The sequence below is a fragment of the Ictalurus furcatus genome, chromosome 23 (assembly GCF_023375685.1).
Source record: "Ictalurus furcatus strain D&B chromosome 23, Billie_1.0, whole genome shotgun sequence".
Taxonomy (NCBI): Eukaryota; Metazoa; Chordata; class Actinopteri; order Siluriformes; family Ictaluridae; genus Ictalurus; species Ictalurus furcatus.
The window spans coordinates 18,737,918-18,757,669 of record NC_071277.1 but is presented as its reverse complement, the minus strand read 5'-3'; the positions used below and the strand labels follow the sequence as shown (position 1 = coordinate 18,757,669).

The 19,752-nt window shown below is 41.2% G+C and overlaps 1 protein-coding gene across 1 annotated transcript in view; it reads right to left on the bottom strand.

Annotated features, from left to right (window-relative positions):
• The window catches only part of csmd3a (CUB and Sushi multiple domains 3a), a 345,806-nt gene that overhangs the window by 181,309 nt on the left and 144,745 nt on the right, over positions 1-19,752 (bottom strand). Inside the window, exon 4 of the mRNA XM_053610949.1 lies at positions 6,726-6,838. Within this exon, the coding sequence (XP_053466924.1) occupies positions 6,726-6,838 (113 nt within the window). The remainder of the gene's footprint in view (positions 1-6,725; positions 6,839-19,752) is intronic.

The following is a 19,752-nucleotide window of genomic DNA, read 5'->3' as shown; positions in this document are numbered from 1 at the left end:
TAATAAATATTTGTCAAAACACTGGATCACATGATCGGTTATGACAGGTTACATCTGACAGCGATATGTCATGTAGCCATTACAAACGTAACATTTAGCATATGCTTCGTGACTTTTGTTTATATGTATTTTATGAAGACTCAATTATGGCAAAAAAACAAAAACGAAAAACAAACAAACCTCATTTCTGATTGGCTGGTAGGTCTCTGTTATGTTTATAAACCGGGACGCGAGTAATAAAAAAGTCAGTGAAACATTTAACCAGGTCTAAATTCAAAGCTCCTGACATTATGCAACCACGTTACCATGACAACTCGAAAAAATGAAGAAGTGTGAATCGAGACTGAGGTAATGTACAGTGTGTTCTAACAACATTTGGACAACGGTGCGCGTCATAACGTATCCTAAAAATACGCTATATCACAGCGCTGAAGGACATCATCAACGAGTGGAGAAAACGGCACGCCATGGCGACAAAACCAAGAACAGAACGTCTCTTTAAAACTGACGAAAGGACAAGAAGGAAATGAATCAGTGAGACAGGAATACTAAAGCAGGAATATCTGGCCTGAAGTACTGGTCACTCTCTGCACGTGACGACAGTCTCTTGTATACTTCACGTGTCTGGGCTATGGGGTAGCGTGGCTAGACGGAAGCTCTTTCTCACAAAAATTTTTAAAAAATACAAATCACCTAAATCAAACAATGTGGCAAAATGTGTTATGAGACCAAGGCAGAGATTTGTGGAGATATTGGACATAAAAGATATGTTTGGTACAAAAACAACCCAGCATGTCACCTGTAGAGCACCATATCCATGGTGAAGCATGGTGGTGGCAGCATGACGCTGTGAGGCTGCTTCTCTTCAGCTGGGAATGTGGAAAGGGAATCGAGGATAGCTCCAAATAACACTCCATTTATAATAAAACTTGCAGGCCTCTGTTAATCATCTAAAGATGATAAGAAATTTCACCTTCCCTCACCACAACCATCCTTTTTGGTTATGCTATTAGAATTCTAGGACTTTTAAGTTGTAATATACATATATCTGCTAATTCTATAAAAAAAAAATGTGTAATTAAAGTGCAAATAGGCAAAAAGGTCAATTCATTTAATTAAATACGTCTGTCCTCTAAGATACACCGTTGCTAACGTGGTAGGAGTTTTAAAACATGGTCAGGTATTTTTGTTTTGTTTTGTCTTGTATTTTGGACTGAAATGAACTTTTCGGCCCGGCTCCGAGTTAGTGGGCACAAAGATGTGTGACGAACTTTGAAACTTGAAACCGAATAGTACATGGCATCAACCAAAGAATAGATCTAAGTAGTTAGCTTTAAATCAAATTTGTCCGTTATGCATATTAATGGCGGAAAATGACGTGTGATGCCTTTGCGTTCTGAGAAAACGTCTCATTCGTTTTCGTTCCGGATCACCGCGTGAGGAACCGAAGTGGTTGGCACAGAGTTCTCCCAGGAGAAGAGCTACAGTATTTATTCTCTCACATGTCTAATACATTTTTGCTGCTTTTTGAAGATGATGGAAGTAAAAATTTTTCCGACGTGGTGTATATGTGATGTTCCTGCATCTACTGTACTTCATCTCAACGTCCTCCGTGACGCCACTCCACCACTACAACCAGGCAACAGTCGAGGAGAGAAAAGCAATTTCATGCACATTCTCCCAAACTTATATGCTGAAGTATGCTTCAAAGCCATTAACGGTGAAGAGGAATGTTCCGAGCTCTTTTATCGATGCTCATCAAACTCCACTCCAGCTTTCATATAGCGTATTAGCATACCATCATTTCCTTGTTGTGGAACTGACTGAGCAAATCAAGAAAAAGACATGGTTCCGAGTTGCTTTACATTGCTGGGGAAAGCATACGTTTATTAGCTAGCGCAGTTGGCCGGTCGACGCTCCAACGTAAACAAGCAGGGGCATCACAGAACACGTTATTTAGCTCGGTTTAGATTTCCCGAGTTTAAATGAAAAGCCTGTTAGCTAGCTACATTTGTCGCCTTGTATCGGGTAGGGTTTCCGTTTCACTTCGGAAAACGTCTGCACGCCTGTCAAGTAAAATACGTTTTTATTCTCAATGTGTCCGAATCCCTCGTTGTTCTCAACAACCGATAACGGCTGATTGTCAACAACAACATACTGGTTTAGAGCTTTTATTTATTTTTTTCCCCACTCTTCCGCTCAGCGTTGTATGCAAACATTGTTTTTATTGCCTCATGCTTAAGATGTCATCTACATATCGGGTTACTGATGAAATCATGCGGCATTGGATATTTTTTATCTAAAAGTGTGCAATCTGCCTGACTAATTAGTGCTAGGTAATATAACAGTCGGATATATAGCAAGCTAGCCAGCTAGTTAAGTATTAAGCGTGACAAACGTATGAAGGAAATGACACGAGAACCCGGCGTCGGTTGATCGTGCAAATTTAGTGGCGCAAAAACGTCCTACTTTTCTTTTTGTGCGATTTTCCTTCAAAATGAATAGAGATATAAGTGCGATTTTGCATGACGCCACGTGCATGGTGCTCGAACGGTTTTTCGTGTACGCCTTTCTATATCTATTTCTATTGTATTACTCCCTCTCCGTATTCTATCGATTTTCTTTTGCGCCCTGTGTTTTGTGGGTTCTGCTGTAACAAAGCAATTTCCCCTGTGGGATCAATAAAGCGTTTGTCTATCTGTCTATCTGTCTGTCTGTCTGCCTGCCTGTCTTTCTTTCCGTCATCCAATAAACTTGAAAAACCATTCCTTTTCAGCAGCCGTGTCTTCGCTGCTCATGCAGTCAGGAAATACATTCAAATCCTAACTTCAGCCCTATTTTAATCGCATCTTTATTGCGATATCCGACAGATCTCTTTGTCCTTTTCATACACACATACTTTGTCATCAATAGTGAACTCAGCAAAGCAGCCCGGGCAAGTATTCAGAGTCGGTTTGCGCACATGCTGAAGTCATGAAATGAGTACGTCCTGCAAAGGAATGTCCCCCGTGAGGTCGAGTCTCCAGCGTATTATTAATAGAGCGGTAGATTTCTGAAATGTTAGCCTTTATACGGTGCGAATCCACGTGCCCTCACATGAAAAGGTCACGTTTCTGTATGTAACTCTTGACACACCCAGATGGAGAAGGCTGATTTGTGGCGGATGGCAATGGACACATTAATCAACACAAATGCGGCGACTGTCAAACACGGTTTGGCTTGTTTGCGTGATGAAGGACTGACAAGAGCTAAAATGAGTTTTCTTCCCCTAACCCCCTCCCCCCCGGTCTCGGCCTGCCTGCTCCGCCTTCTCCATCCTTCTCCCTCACATGTACGCATAATAGACCACAAAGACACACTCACACAGCGGAGGCAGAGTGATGGAATACGAGAAACGATCGAAGAAGCCTCAGATTATGAAAAAATGTCCCAGGCAGTGCTCAGAATCAACATGAAATATAGAAAAATGCAAACAGATGAGATGGAAAGTGCTAGAGAGTGCACGGAGGAGGTGCTGAATAAATCAAGTCAAAGACGTCGGCTCATTAAAACACGCTTTTTAGACCGAAGGAAAGAGTCTGAAAGATAAGTCGAGCTTTAACATCTTCCAGAAGAAGGGATTCAAAGAGATGGCGGGGGAGGGGTTAGGCTTTTCACTATATTTGGAACACCAATAGTGAAGCGCGCAGTTCGATCCCACCTGTCGTCGCACCTGGCACCTTTTAACGAGACCCTCTCCAACTCAGGCGTTAATAGATCCGCTTAATGGGGACGCTCCTTCATTCGGAATCCAGATCTGCAGCATTGATAGATAACGAGACATGAGCACACTGACATCCGGTGCCCTCCAGTGAGTAATATCGTGCGGGATTAATATTCCAAAGCCTATAAAATTCCAAAGAACATTAAGTTAGAAAAGTGTGAGGCAGGGGACGGGTGAGGCTGAATTATTCAGCGTGTAAATGATGGAGCAGATGGGGGAGGCATCCTGCGGTCGGGTCAGGAGGGTGGCAGGTGGTAAAAGAGAGAGAATGTGTGCGTGTGTGTGTGTGAGAGAGAGAGAGAGATAGAGAGTGAGAGAGAGAGACAGGGGAGATATTTGGGATGCAGTAAGGGTTCTCCTCTCATGCATAAGCCCCTGCAGACATGACCAATCATAACCCTCATCTTCGCCAAATTCTCTCACAGTGAAATATCCATTACGCTTCACTTTACGTGAGAAAACATTGTTCTGTGAGGGTTTTCAGAAACCCGACGGGCTGACACAAGGAAAATGTGAATCACTCTTGGTTCTTTTTTTTTTTTTTTTCCTTCTAAATGCCATTTACTGTGAATTTTCTAGGGGTTTTTAGACTATAAGAAAATGTGAAATCTCCAGCTAGTGGGGATTCTCGTTTCAGCTGTGATATAAAAAAAACCCTAACTTTATTTAAAAACAGCTTTTAAAATACTGACCTACATCATATGAGAGATTTATCTGAAAAGCCGACTAGAGTACAACGCATACACGTGCTCAGAAATCTTTATCTTTCCTGCGGTGGTACCGTCAAGGGTGCATCTTTGACCTGGAACGGTGCAAGTGGGGTATTTTCAGATTATCTTACACAGGGTTACGGGGAGCCTGGAGCCTATCGCAGGGAACTCAGGGCACGAGGCGGGGGACACCCTGGACAGGGTGCGAACCTGTCGCAAGGCACAATCGCACACACATTACGGACGATTTGGAAATGCCGATCAGCCTACAATGCATGTGTCTGGACTGGTGGAGGAAACCGGAGTACCCAGAGGAAACCCCGAAGCATGGATAGAACATGCAAACTCCGCACACACAGAGAAGAGGCGGGATTTGAACCCCCAACCCTGGTGGTGCAAGGCAAAGTAAAGAGTACCTTTACTTAGCACTTAGTGTAAAGCTTTAAAGGAACGTACGTGGTCCTTTAATTATTTTTAAGGATGTACCTTTGATGCAACAATCACAGTGACAAGAGAAAGTACAGTACCGTACTAGGGATGTAGTCAGGACTGTCACTATCAATTCCAAGATTGAGTCAAGACCAGGACTGGCTAAGATTGCATCAAGACCATGTCTAAAGCAGGTTAAGACCAAGTCAAGTCGAGTCGAGTCCAAATAAACGCAAGACCGAGTTAAGGTCGACACCGGAAACCGTCAAATCCTTCACAAGGCTAAGCCTTTATTTCAGCTAGTTGGCTTCATTCGTAAATCGCACCACTGATTCGGCTGTTTTAAAGTTGCTACTTGTCAAACTTTGCACCATCGTTTTTATACAGTATCAATCAAGACCAAGTCCATATCCAGCGAGAAGTCAAAAGTCCAAGTCAATACAGAAAATGTCTCGAGACCCGACTCGACTCCTAAAGCCCTATTTGGTGAAGGTTGCATCCAAAATCAAATACCACCATCCTACGAAGAACCTTAACCAATGTAAACAGCTACACCAGTGTACTGTAATGATTTACAATCCCACAATCAGGTATCACCCCGAAGAGGGCAGGTTTCTTCTCAGGAAGTTTTTCTTTCGGTTTGTTCATCAAGGATCTACACAATACATATAAATCGACATCCAGTCAACATGCTATATCACCCATGTCCTTCAGAACCTCAACCGGTTACTGAACTGGAGTTTCCCTATCGTTGAGAGACATTACGAAATCAAATCCTAAAAACCGGATCGACCGAGCCATGGTCTAGCAAAGCTAGAAGGTGTTATTGTTCCCCCATCAATCAGAGTGACACTGACCAATCATGGCTGTCTGTGAGCTCATGTATGTGAAAGAGGATAGTTAGCTAGCATGTGTTAGCCTCCACACACTCACATGCAGATAGTGGGTTAGGAATTGGCGAAACAATAAACAAATTAAGCGAACGAATGAATAAATTCATTCTTCCGTCGACCATAAAATCACTCCTAATCATTCTCGTCAATAGTCCTGACTGAACTAAAGTCTGTTTTTTGGCAAACCTCCAACTTCTCTCCGACTCCTCATAATCAGAAAACAGTTTTCGCGACAGCATCAGAAACACACGCACAGGTCAGGAAAACTGATTCAACCTGAGATTTTCATGACATTAAATAGTGATCCAGCATATACTTGTTGCTGAAAACAGCAACAAGTTTCAGACAAAATGTCTGCATTAAAAAAAAAAATGAAACAAAAATCACATTTCTTACAGCATTTATTCATTTAACATTAATGAATATTAATGAGGAGTGGGTGGTGTTAGTTAAAACCGGCTGTGAGTTGGAGAGGCAAAAAAAAAAGGCACTCTACAACAATTTATTACAATACAATGATTAGGAAAACCGTTTCGGATGTATTTCATTCACACGATTCCTTAAAATGATAAGAAATAGGATCATGCATGAATCTAACTTTCAGGCGTCTGAAGATTTTCAGCTCATCTCCAAGCAAATCAGGACACATTATTATTATTTTTTTTTTTTAAATAAAATGAGTCCTTTTGATCTGAATTCGTTTTCAAAGCGGTTCATTCAGTTCCTCAGGAGACGTCTAGAAACTCCAGACCGATGTTTAACACGATTCCCGCTCATATAGCTTGCCCTTGATCACTCCTGTCAATAATTCGCTTTTAAATAAGCGGTCTGACGTGACAGCGTATACATTCCGCATGAGTTAATTCACAGTGCAAGAAATCAGTAGCTGGGAGAGAGTAGGAAAAAAAAAAAAAAATGGAGGCGCCTCACCTTCGTAATAGATTTTAAAGCCGTGGGCGCTCACGGCGAAGTCGCTGGTGAGACGCAGGGAGAAAACGGAGCCTGTGCTTGTGACTGGAGCGGGAACTTGAAATCCTGTTAACCTGAGAAAAGAGAGAGAGAGAGAGAGAAAGAGAGAGAGCGAGAGATCTTAGTCAGACGTGAAAAATACTTGGCTTCATGTTTTCCTGTTTATTCATCAGCCATGGCTGCAGTTTTTACACATCGCCACGCACCAAATGCAAAGAATCAATTTTCAGCTTCGAATGCAGAATCGCTCTCGCCCCTCGTCTCCGAACGTTTGATTTGAGCTCCAAAAAAAAAAAAAAAAAAAAAAAAAAACCCAGGATCAAACGTCTTGTGTAACGTGTGCTAATCATTGGCGTTATCGAATTTCAGACAACGACGCTTCAAGCTAAATACCGGTGTGTAAATTCACAGAACACGAAACGCTTCTGAATAATAAACACCGTGCTTCCTATCGTCGGCGTTTTCCCGTGTAATAACAGGTCATAACATCGCAACGACCAAGTGACATCTGACGCGACCTCATGAAGATTTCACGACTCTTCAAGTTTTGCATTTCAGAAAAAAAAAGTACCGAATGTGATGAATTTTGAGTGCAGCCAAAGGTTTCAACATTCTCGAGTAGGAGTATATCATACATAATGCATAACTAGCTTGGGGGTGTGCTGTTATGGGAAAATAATCACCAACAGGATGGATGGAACCACCCTGAAGCTGACATTTCTATATTTCCGTATAAGGGTCTTGACGTGTTTTATTCCCCTTACACCTTAGCAATTCGCAAAAAAATAAATAAATAAATAAAAAACGATTTTTATCCATTTATAGTTACATTTAATGTTCTGGAACATCCATGAAACAAGTTGGGTCGTACTTTCGCTTAGAGTATCTTGCAGCAGTCGTTCCCTCAGAAGCCTCTCTTTTAGCCTTTCTTTTAAAGTTAATAAACAAACAAACAAACAAACAAGTTGTCGGAAAACTTAACGTTACAGCTTCACCTCTGATTGTTGCGAAGCACTGACACCGGAGACTCCTTCCATAAATTTTACCCAAACAGTTCCTGCATAAGTTATTCATATAGAAACAGTTTACTTATTTGAAGCGTATTTAAACACGTGCATTCATATAAACCTGTGATTTGCAGATCCGTTGTTACAGAGAATGAATCGACACCACAATTAAAATCCCAGTAAAACTTCAGCACTGCTGCATGATACATCGACATTTCTGTATCATGTGATGTAAATCTATCGCGTTTCACAACAGATCAATTAGTCTCGGGAACGGTTCGATAACAAGTAAAGCCTCGTATTAGCAAACCTCATCTTAGAATTTTACAGGAGTGAAAGGAAATGAAAGATGTGATCAGATGTTATTAACGGAATGACGAGGAAAATCGGAAAATAAACTAATAAGATGTGAGCGGATGCACTGTGGGATTCATTAGCAATGCCGAGAAACAGCGAGAGGCTGGGAGTCCACAGAGAGCGCCTTCGCCTACAAGACTACACACACTTATACATACAGTGCTGCTTGAAGGTTTGTGAACCCGTTAGAATTTTTCTACATACTGTACGTACATAAATATGACCTACATCATCATCAAAGCCCTAAAAGTAGACAAAGAGATCCCAATTCAACAAATGAGACAAAAATATTACACGTGGTCATTCATTGATTGAGGAAAATGATCCAATATTACATATCCGTGAGGGTCAAAAGTATGTCAACGTCTAGGATTAGCAGTTCATTTGAAGGTGAAATTAGAGTCAGGTGTTTTCAGTCAATGGGATGATAATCAGGTGTGAGTAGACGCCCGTTGTATTTAAAGAACAGGAGTGTGATCTTCACAACACGTGTTTGTGGAAGTGTGTCACGGCACGAACAATGGAGATTTCTGAGGACCTCAGAAAAAGAGCTGTTGAAGCTCATCAGGCTGGACAAGGTCACAAAACCATCTCTAAAGAGTTTGGACTCCACCGATCTACACTCAGACAGATTGTAAACAGATGGAGGAGTCCACGAGGTCACAAAGGAACCCTGGGTAACTTCTAAGCAACTAAAAGCCTCTCTCACATTGGCTAATGTTGATGTTCATGAGTCCACCATCAGGAGAACTCTGAACAACAGTGGTGTGCATGGTAGGACTGCAAGGAGAAAGCCACCGCTCTCCAAAAAAGAACACTGCTGCCCTTCTGCAGATCACTTGAGTCAGAAATCTACTGAAAACATGTTTTGTTGCTCGACGAGACCGAAACGTTTTGGTTTAAACGAGAAGCGTTTGCGTAAACATTTTTAATGTTTGATCGGGTTCTCTTCGTCTACTTTTAGGACTCGTGTGAAAATCTGCAGGATGATGTTTCAGGTTATATTTATGTAGAAATGTAGAAAATTCTAAAGGGTTCACAAACTTTCAAGCACCGCTGTACATACATTAACATTAAGGCCATGGCCTAAGCATGAATATGTTAACCGGCTGTGAATACAAGTTTGGAAAACTGCATTATGGTCCGGAAGCATATTTGTGTTTACATGGGCCTTATGTCAGTCATTTTCTAGACACTCCCTAACAGTCCTTCACTCCGCCCCCTTTCTCAGTCCAAAATCAGCGTTAATTTTCCTGTGAGCCAAAAAAAAAAAAGTTCCTCTTACACCACAGCACCTTTTCCAACGATTACATTTTTAAATTTATGCTCTTGAAGAACGATGTGCCACTTTTTATCCATTTAGAGTTATGTTTAATGTTGTGGACCGTCCGCAAAGCAAGTCAGTTCCTGTTCTCACTAAAGAGTCAGGGTTAGTTGGACAGGTAAATGAAGCTGAGCCATTAATGCCCTGGTGGATTTCTGAGGTCTTCTGACTTAATTATTTCCTGTTCAATATGAGTGTTACATATAATATCCTCAGGATCTCGGGGAGAAAAAGATGGTTCCGCTACCCTGACGGCCATTTCTTTCATTTCATTCATTACAAGAGCTCAGCTGCTGCTCAGGGTCATGCTGAAGGTCACATCAATCAAGAACAGAGTCAGTCAGAGAGTCAGTCAGACCCAAAGTCCCATGTGCGATGGTGTTATGATTTCCAAGAAAAAAACCATGAAGAATTTTATGACAACAACGAACCCCAGACTGAATACAAAGCGTGTGTGTGTGTGTGTGTGTGTGTGTGTGTGTGTGTGTGTGTGTGTGTGTAAGAACATAATATAATAAAACTGTTTTAAAAGTTATGATTCATCGCTATTTATCAATTTTGAAAAGCTTTTTCTTCTTTTTATCTTTTTACTTTTACTGTTATTTAATTTTACATTCATTGTATCATTTCTTTCTTTCTTTATCAGGTAATTATTGTTATGGTACTGCAACTCTATTACTTTATAATTATTCTGAGAATTTGTATTCGAAGAGAATCTTCCATTATGCCAAGTATCTATCTATCTGTGTGTGTGTGTGTGTGTGTGTGTGTATGTATGTATATATATATATACACACTACATATATATACACTCACTCCTCAGGGTATATATACAGTGTCCTCCACTAATATTGGCACCCTTGGTAAATATGAGCAAAGAAAGCTGTGAAAAATTGTTTTTAGTGTTTAACCTTTTGATCTTTTGTTCATACAGTTCACAAAAATACTCTACTCTCATGGATATCAAACGATTGCAAAGAAAACAGGTTTATTTAAAAAAATTAAAATAATAAAAAAAATAAAAACTTAGCCAAATCTAGGTGTGCAACAATTATTGGCACCTTTTGAGTCAATACTTTGTGCTACCTCCCTATCTCCCCAAGATAACAGCTCTGAGTTTTCTCCTATAACGCCTGATGAGGTTGGAGAATACATGGCGAGGGATCTGAGACCGTTCTTCCATACAGAATCTCTCCAGATCCTTCACATTTCGAGGTCCACGCTGGTGGACTCTCCTCTAAAGAAACATGTAATACATCAATGGGAATATACTTCAACTATATTTTTCTCATGAATTCATAGAGGTGCCAATAATTGTTGCTCACAACAATTTAACAAAGATTTTTCTTTGTGATAAACCTCTGATTTGTTTCCTGTAAAGTACTTAGAATTCATACCAACCACTTTTGACCTATATTAGCAGTGAGCTTGATTTTTATTTAATAATGTTTTTCGGTAGTACTCTGTTCTGCTTAACCCAATTCGTTATATCGGTTTATCTTAATTATTTATTTTTTCATGGTTATTTTATTATTGTACTTATTATTATTTAATTATTTATCCCAAAAACTTGTATTATAGATTTTGTTCTCTATTGTCGGCGTCCGTTACGCTTTTTTACACAATGCTTGCCCATTTTTTTTTTTAAACAAATACTAACACCTACTATTGACTCAGTATGCTGCTCTATTTTTATCGGTTACAAGACGACGAGGACGATTTAATTTTGTTTTTTTCCACGTAGACTCTGGAAGCTTCTGAAAATCTGCTTCTACTGTTTGAATCCTTTCGGGTTGAGTTTCCTGGGCTGAAATGATTCAACGGAGCCAATTAATGAAACACATGCAGAGTTTTGACCCAGGTTTGTTATGTAATTATCGTGATATTGCTCTGACAGGTTTGTAAATAAGAGCCTCTCCAACACAAAACTCTGACAAGATTAACTCTGTTGTAAATCATCAGAGATTCGATTCCCGTTTTTCATACGGCTCCTATTAGAGAGCTCTGCTTTATAGATGAACAGCACGACGCTGTCAGAACTTTCCAATTAGGTTACAAGTCTTTACCCAAAGTCATTCTGCGGATCAGGAGAAATCACTAATCCGTTTCCCGCTCGCTGTTATTAGAGAAGGTGCGGGGAGACATATTGAAATTGCTGGACATCATTATCATCGCTGGCAGGGACGAGAAGACAAAATGGGATTTCTCGCTTCTCACACTCTTCCTGCTCTGGAGTTCTCACAGCAGACGTGGTGTGTGAGGAATTAGGGTTATATATACTGATATTGCAGTAGTTTCAGAGTCAGATGCTGGAATGGCTTTCAGTCAAGTTAATACGACGCTGGGATTGGTGAAGTGTGAAAATACCGTATCTCCTCCTCCACGAACAGCTAACACACTCGAAGACTAGATTCACTGAAAACGTGCACCGATTCAATCTTTTCCTCACATGACACGGTTCTTATTTATTTATTTATTTATTTGTCACCAAACACCAAAAATCACACTCTATAACTGATAAAAAAATCTCTGAACGGACGCTTTCTGATTTACTTTCTGATTTTCTGTTATATACGGTTTAAACAATTAAAATAACTGGCAAGAAATGGTATCATGGTACCAAATTAATTAAAAATAATATACATAATAATAATAATAATAATAATAATAATAATAATAATAAAACTATGTGGGAAAAGTGAGTTCAATGATGCTTTCATTTAGTGTCTACAAAAGAAATTATTAACCAATGAAAAGGAGAAAAAAAACCCCCCATAAATTCTACAGTTTATATTTAACAAGCTTAAAGATTCTGTGCAAAATTTTACCTCAAACTAGCTCCCAATCGATGTTGGTAATTATTCTTAAGTATATTCTTAATTCTTAAGACTTAAGTATAAAAAGTTTTGTTAATATATTAACATTGGGAAAGTTACGTGTATTCAGAGTCGGGTTACGCGCTTGCGTGTAAGTGACGTTTCTGGTCTCCGCGTCGTGATCGTGAAAATCACATGCATGGAGTCGAGGTCTCTAAGGTTGCCAGATTTTCCTCATGTAGATGACTGGTTTCAGCAAACTCTGCCTTGCGTGTGTCAGTCTCAAGTATCTGAAGTCTGTAGCTACTGTATGACTGACGTCTGAATACTGACGTGTGCAATTTCTGCATGAATTCGTCACGTTACTCAACTCTTAACGCGACCCTAAGTGCATTATGGTAATATAAACACTCGCTTGGCTTCGAAAAGTACTATTAAAACGTGATGTTCTAGCATTCTAAGACATTTCTGGGACCCGGTATAAGTCTCTTGCCAGACGTTAATGTATTATATATCTTTGCAAGTCTCTTAGCGAGTCTCTTTCTTAACTTCTGAACCTGAATTCCAGATGCAGTGCACATCTGGAGAGATAGAGTACATTGCCAGGAAGTCGGGAAATAAATACAAATGAAAACTGTCATATATGGTGAATGAGTTGGGGCTTAGCTATGAAAGCATCATGAATATCCACAGAACATGCACATACACAGTCATAACCCACTCCTTTCACTGGTCCTAATCTCGCAGCTGCACATTTTCTCCAGCCACGATAAGATGCTTCATGTTCTCGCTTCTTCTGGCCATCAGGAGCTACCTCAGAACTCAACGCACGATGTGGTCAGGATTATGGATTTATAAGCTCAGGCTATAATGATTGCTACTTTACATGACATGAACGCGGGTTTCCAGAAATTAAACACTTCTTTTCGTCCAAGTTATACTCACACAGTTACGATTGATTCCACAACCGTGATACAGTTGATTAAAACAATCTTCAACGTTGAATGTTTTGTTAAATTAATTAATTAATTATTACAAGGTTTCTTTGCTGCATTTGGCGATTAAATGGGTTGCAAGTATAAGGATTGAATGTTTCTTCTTCTTCTTCTTCTTCTTCTTTTAAGCAAAGAATTAGCAAATACACAAAATGTGGCTTGCTAGCATCCATGCTAATGTCACAAGAAGATTAAGGACTTTAAAAATAGTTTAGTTCTCTACTTTCAAAGTCAGTATTATTGAAAATAAAGATAAAAGAATGCGAAATTTTTCTTCTTCTGATGATCTCTTACTCAAGAATTATACACTTGAACTTGAACTATTTTGACGACTCGACTCATGTGTGTATGGTATATACGATATATATACGATCCATTTCGACCTGCCACTTTGCACATAATAATAATAATAATAATAATAATAATAATAGAGATGTGTATACATACATTTCGAGTAAAATAGAACAGTGCGGCTGCACCACGAGTAGTACTGGACCATATAATTAGCTCCGCAAAACTCGCTCTTTCACCCACCGGAAACAACAGGACGTGATTAATTTGCTTGATTCGCTCTGACATATCGTGAGATATGTGTTTGCCAGAGTATGACATTTAAATTTAATAAGAACTGTGGGTCAACATGAACCATCAATTAATCAACTCTCTCGCAGTGAGCGAGGCGGGGAAAAAAAACAAAAACACACAATTAACATTGTGACACTTTATTAGAAGCACGGGTGGCTTTATTAGAAGTGTACGATTTAGCAAAGATTTCTCCAAAAAAAAAATAAATAAATAAATAAATAAAAATACGCGTTCGTGGGAGCTCGACTGTCATCTGGGCTCGATTGGTCTCCGCTTTGCGCGATGTCGATGAAACGCTATTTTCGGGTGCCGCCATTGGAAAAAGGAAAGCATGACAAATTGCAATGTCAGAGAGTTATTGGATAAGCAATGTGTCAGGAGCATCTGTCTGAATTTCTTTGATGGATAGATTTCCCCTGAAGAGGGCCTGAAATGCTGGGTCACGAAATTTGTTTTATTTCAAAAACAATTTTTTTTACTCCTTCAGTGATGTTAGCTAATGTGTTTTCCGGAGAATTTTCGAGAGAACGGAGCTCAGGGCTTCGTCATAACATCCCACTGTTGATTATTTTCCTACGGCACTATGCCCTTCAAGTGTTTTATTTATTCCTTTTTCTTATTATGAAGCCTTGCACTTTAACGTTGGCGTATTTTTATTGCGATACTCTCCAAGTGCTTGCAAGAACGCTTTAGTAAAGCAGTCTGAGGCCTCGAACTTTTGAACCCGACTGTAAACACAACATGCGCCCTAAAATAATCTAAGTCGCTGCTAATGATTATGTGCATTTATTACAGCTTCAGAACAAATCCATTAGCTTTTGCTCATCTCAACTGGTAATCAAAAGAAGTTCTACTCACGCAGTTGTACAATGTTAACACTTTTCTTTACAGCTAGTATTGTTGGTGTTGCTTGTTTTTGTTGTTTTATTGGTGAAAGGTCTGTCAAGTGCAAATACTGAGAACATTTCAACATATACTTTAAATGCTCACACTTAAACGTGAATTATTTCGGCCCGTCGGTGGACAATCACCGTTAGTCGTAAGGGTAAATCAGTTCAGCACCAGAAATTAGACACACCATCTCTTTTGCATTGCTATTTTTTTTCCCCCCCTGAAGAGGACTAATTAAGGGAATCGGTGATCCACATTCTTTAAAGGAACAAGTCTTGTTTCTCTGGAGGGAAAACTTCAAGACAAGTTGGCTCCAAGAAACTGCCACTTGGCTTTGATTTGTCAGAATAAGAACTTTTAATAAGAGCGCAGTGCATTGGGATGAATTTATTGAATTTATAATGCTTTCTAGATAATCACATTCATAATTTGTTATAACTGCTTGTAATTCTTTCTAAATTGTTAATAATTTAAAAAAAATAATAATGTAAAAGTACTATTTCTCCTTTGGGAACTCTTTCTGTGAAGGCTATATGTATAAAAGGACTCTCCCTCGACAGCCAGGTGAGCTACGGCTTCCGTAATCCTCCTAATGCATTTCTTTCGGTTTCAAACAGAAGAAACCACCTCCAAGGATGACTACTACAGCTCTCTGGTAGCTGCCATGACGTGATCCGAAGCCAACTCTGTGGGACCCTGAACCGGGAACTCTTCCCGCTGACGGCAAGCCATGACCACAGCGGAAAGAAGACATCGGCTCACCGTGTTACACCAGACTTTTCCCCTCACACATGAAAAGAGTAATTCTCCTGCTGATTTTTTTTATTATAAATAAATAAGAATAATAGTCACCCCGTCTGCACCTGATTTTGTCTCCTGTGTGTCTGGGCCCATCCTGCCGTCGGGTAAAAGCGCTACAGTGGTGGAACACGCAGGCTACAAGCACAGACCCACCCGCCCAGACCAAATGGATCCCATGCTACAACATCTATTGGAGACAAACATCCACCAACAGGCACAGAGCTTACAGATCACAACCAGAGAACTCTTAGCACACAAGACAACAGCAGCTGCCGCCACCCCTATCCCCGTTCCACGACGAGAGGCCCAACGCCTCTTACCCCAATTAACCAAAGAGGACGACGTTGAAGCTTATATGGAGGTCTTTGGACAGGTCGCCCTCAATGAAGCCTGGGAGTTAGAAGAATGGGTCTGCAGCCACGCCCTACTACTCGCCAGGGAAACCTGAGCAGCCTACTATGGGCTCTCACCGGAGGAGGCCACAGACTACAGAAAGGTGAAGAGTGAACTCTTGGCACGCTGTAGTCAACCAGGTGGCAACAGAGTTACATCAGTGGAGCTACCAGCCCAAAGCCATCTTGGAATAGAAACCATCCTGCATAAAACAAGAAGCTGGCTACAAGCAGAACAAAGGTCCACTGCTGAGGTAGCAGAAAGTGTAGCGATCGATAAATTTATGAGTGCTGCCACCCACAGAATGCCAAGCTGTGTGAATACAAGGCCCCAATAATGCCAAAGAGCTGATGGCAGCCCTAGAACAGGCCTTGGCAGACCTAGAACTCGGCAGGGAGCGTCGGCGAGCATCCCAGCCCAAACTTCTCTAGAAGATTCCCACCCTGGTGCCCTGAACGAACTCACACTGGGGAGAGAGGGAACAGCCAGAGACGCCCCACCTATGGGTCAACGAGGCCATGACAACAGAGCCGGACCCAGCGAGCCCAAAGGGTGCCCACGGTACCTAGAACCAAGAGAGCCACACACCGACAGAGAGCACCACGCGTCCGACAGGCATACATGGACATACAGGACAAGGGTGACGCCACAGAGGAAGGTGAGGAACACACACACACACACACACACTAACCCAGTATGATCTGTGTTCCAAACGGTAACATGACAGGGGAACTTCGGGTGGGAACAGAAAGAAGACAACTGCCTGAAACATTGCTGGGCCCAGGTGTGGCAAATCAAGGGGATTGATCAGGACCCAGAACAGAGACTCCCTGCAACGTACTTCCTGGTCAAGGGAGGTTTACTCTATGAGAGTTCCAAATGCAGAGAAGAAACATGTGACATTCTGGTGGTCCCCAAGACAAAGACCCAGTTATTGATGCATCTGGCCCATGCCCACCCACCCAGGGGACACCAGGGGGCACGCAACACGCCTGCAACAGCCCGGTAAGAGAGCAGACATGAAAATATACCATATAAACCAGCTTAAAAAATGCTTTGCCTCTGCCTTTACCACGAACGTCCACTGGCAGTACTGGGTTCTTCCATTTGGCCTACATGGAGCGCCTGCAACATTACAAAGACTGATGGATATTATGCTACACAATCATCGCACATTTGCAGCTGCCTACGTTGATGACATAGTGATGCACTCCTCCTCTTGGTTGGACCACCTGTTCCACCTGGGATAGGTCCTGAAAAAGCTCCGGAAGGCCGGGCTGCAGCAACCCAAAAAAATTTCACCTGGGGCTGACTGGGGCACAGTACCTGGGGTACCGTATCGGCCAGGGCCTTCTAAAACCAACAACGAAGAAGGAACACCCCCGGCCTACATCAAAGAAACAGGTACATGCCTTTTTTTGGCTGGCAGGATATTACCATAGGTTTGTGCCTTACTTCTCCTCTCTAGCCGCCCCGACTGTGTCTGTGCTCATCCCGCTGCCGGGTAAAAGCGATACAGTATATATATAAATATATATAGTATAATTGAAAAAAAAATGATTAAGAGTTGTGAGCAGTGACAGCCACTATAGCTTTATAAAGCATTATTAGAGCTTCTAAAATGTTTATAAAGCATTCCATTTCAATAAAAGCGTTATCCAGCCAAGAATCATGTCTACATGAGATCAGAAGCACAGCTGCTGGCATTCTCTCCAGCACTTTAAGAGACAAATGCAACAATATAATATCTAATAATGAACTGTACACTTACTTCAAACGTGGAGAAAATATTGATTTATGCAAAGCCAAGCTAATAAAGCACGTTTAAATCCGTGAGATACATTTGGAAAAATGTGTTGTGTACATTTTAAAGTCCACTGCAATTTCATCATCTCCAAATTGGTCAAGGTCGATTGCATTATTACATTCATCTGAGGACCGAGAAGGGTGCTTTTTCTTTTCTTTTCTTTTTTTTTAGCGTTCTGTACTTCTATTTTTTTCCATTAATATCTGACATGTTGTGATGAATAGTGCATCCTACCAAGCTGGGATTTTAAGTAACAGATTAGCCATCCTCGGTCTTTCATTTTAAAGTTATTTAGCTCTCAGACACTAAAAAGGAGCTCTGGTTCTATTTTTGTCTCCATTAGAGGAGCTAGGAACCAACATGCAATTTCCTGTCATCTGTAAAAGACAGTCTGCTCTTCAGACGGACCACCAGTTTCTAAAGCAAGCGTGACGTACTGTATAAAGAACAAAACCTAGCTATTTTTGAGGAGTTTATCTCTGACGAAATTATTATTCATTTCCTGATCGTGACCTTGATTTCATAATCATGATTTTCTTTGACATTTAAAATCATGGATCAGGAGTTGACTACAAAGATCCACACAAAAGGAACTCGATTCACTCAATTCGAGTGTGTTTTGACGTATGCGGATGTGGATCAGGTGGTAGAGCGGGTCGTCCACTAATCGTAGGGTTGGCGGTTCGATTCCCGGCCCGCGTGACTCCACATGCCGAAGTGTCCTTGGGCAAGACGCTGAACCCCAAGTTGCCCCCGATGGCAAGTTAGCGCCTTGCACGGCAGCTCTGCTACTATTAGTGTGTGACTGTGAGAGCGTGTGTGAATGGGTGAATGAGAACCAGTGTAAAGCGCTTTGGAACTGCAAAGGTTAAAAAAGCGCTATATAAGTGCAGACCATTTACCGTTGATGTTAGTGTCGATGTCAAGTCCAATGACATAATGTTGATATGGCACTTTCAAAGCTGACTTATGTACACCCTGTAAATGTCAGCTGCTTCGTCTGTCTATTATAATTTCATGATGATGTAACACCTGAGTCAAGTGACATAACGTTGTGATGACGTGTTCTGAGCTGGCTTACGGTGCCGTATAAAATACATAAACATCCATCCATTTTCTGTACCGCTTATCCTACGCAGGGTCACGGAGAGGTCACCGGAGGCTATCCCCAGGGAACTCGGGGCACAACATGGGGGACACCCTGGACAGGGTGCCAACCCATCGCAGGGCACAATCACACATAATCACACACTACGGACAATTTAGAGCTGCCAACCAACCTACGATGCATGTCTTTGGACTAGGGGAGGAAACCGCAGTACCCAGAGGAATCCCCCGACGCACAGGGAGAACAAACACCGCGCACACAGGAACGAGGCGAGAATCGAACCCTCAACCCTGGAGTTGTGAGGCAGACGTGCTAACCCCTACACTTTCTGAGCTGACTTACATACATAACCTACATAAACATCTATAAAGGCTCATTCCATCAAGTGTCAGCTGTCAAACTGCTTCTTTCTTCCAATGTTCATGTCAAGTGGACATAACAACTAAATCAACTGATGTAAGCTTGCATTATGAGACTTTCTGAGCTAACGTAAGGTTGTATTATGGTATTCTGAGCTGACTTGCAGACATCAAGGTACAGTATATATATATAAATAGGTTATTCCTTAAGGCGCAAACTGGCATAAAGACTGCTTCATTTGAAGTCCGGTTGCTAAAACATCTGAGTCACTTGACGTATACAACCTGAGTCACATCCGAGCTGGCTTCCACATGTACAAAACATTACAGAAAACATTTATAAAGGCTTCAGGTGTCATAAAGACTGCTTCTTTTCCCAGTGTTGTTGTCAAAGACGCATTCCTTTAAGTGTCAGCTGTCAGATTGCTTCCTTTGGCAACTCACGTTGATGTAACACGCGAGTCCAGGGACGTAAGGTTGCTGTGACACTTTCTGAACCGACTTGCACACAAAAGGAGTTCTGGCTCTATTCCAGCAGTGACGTC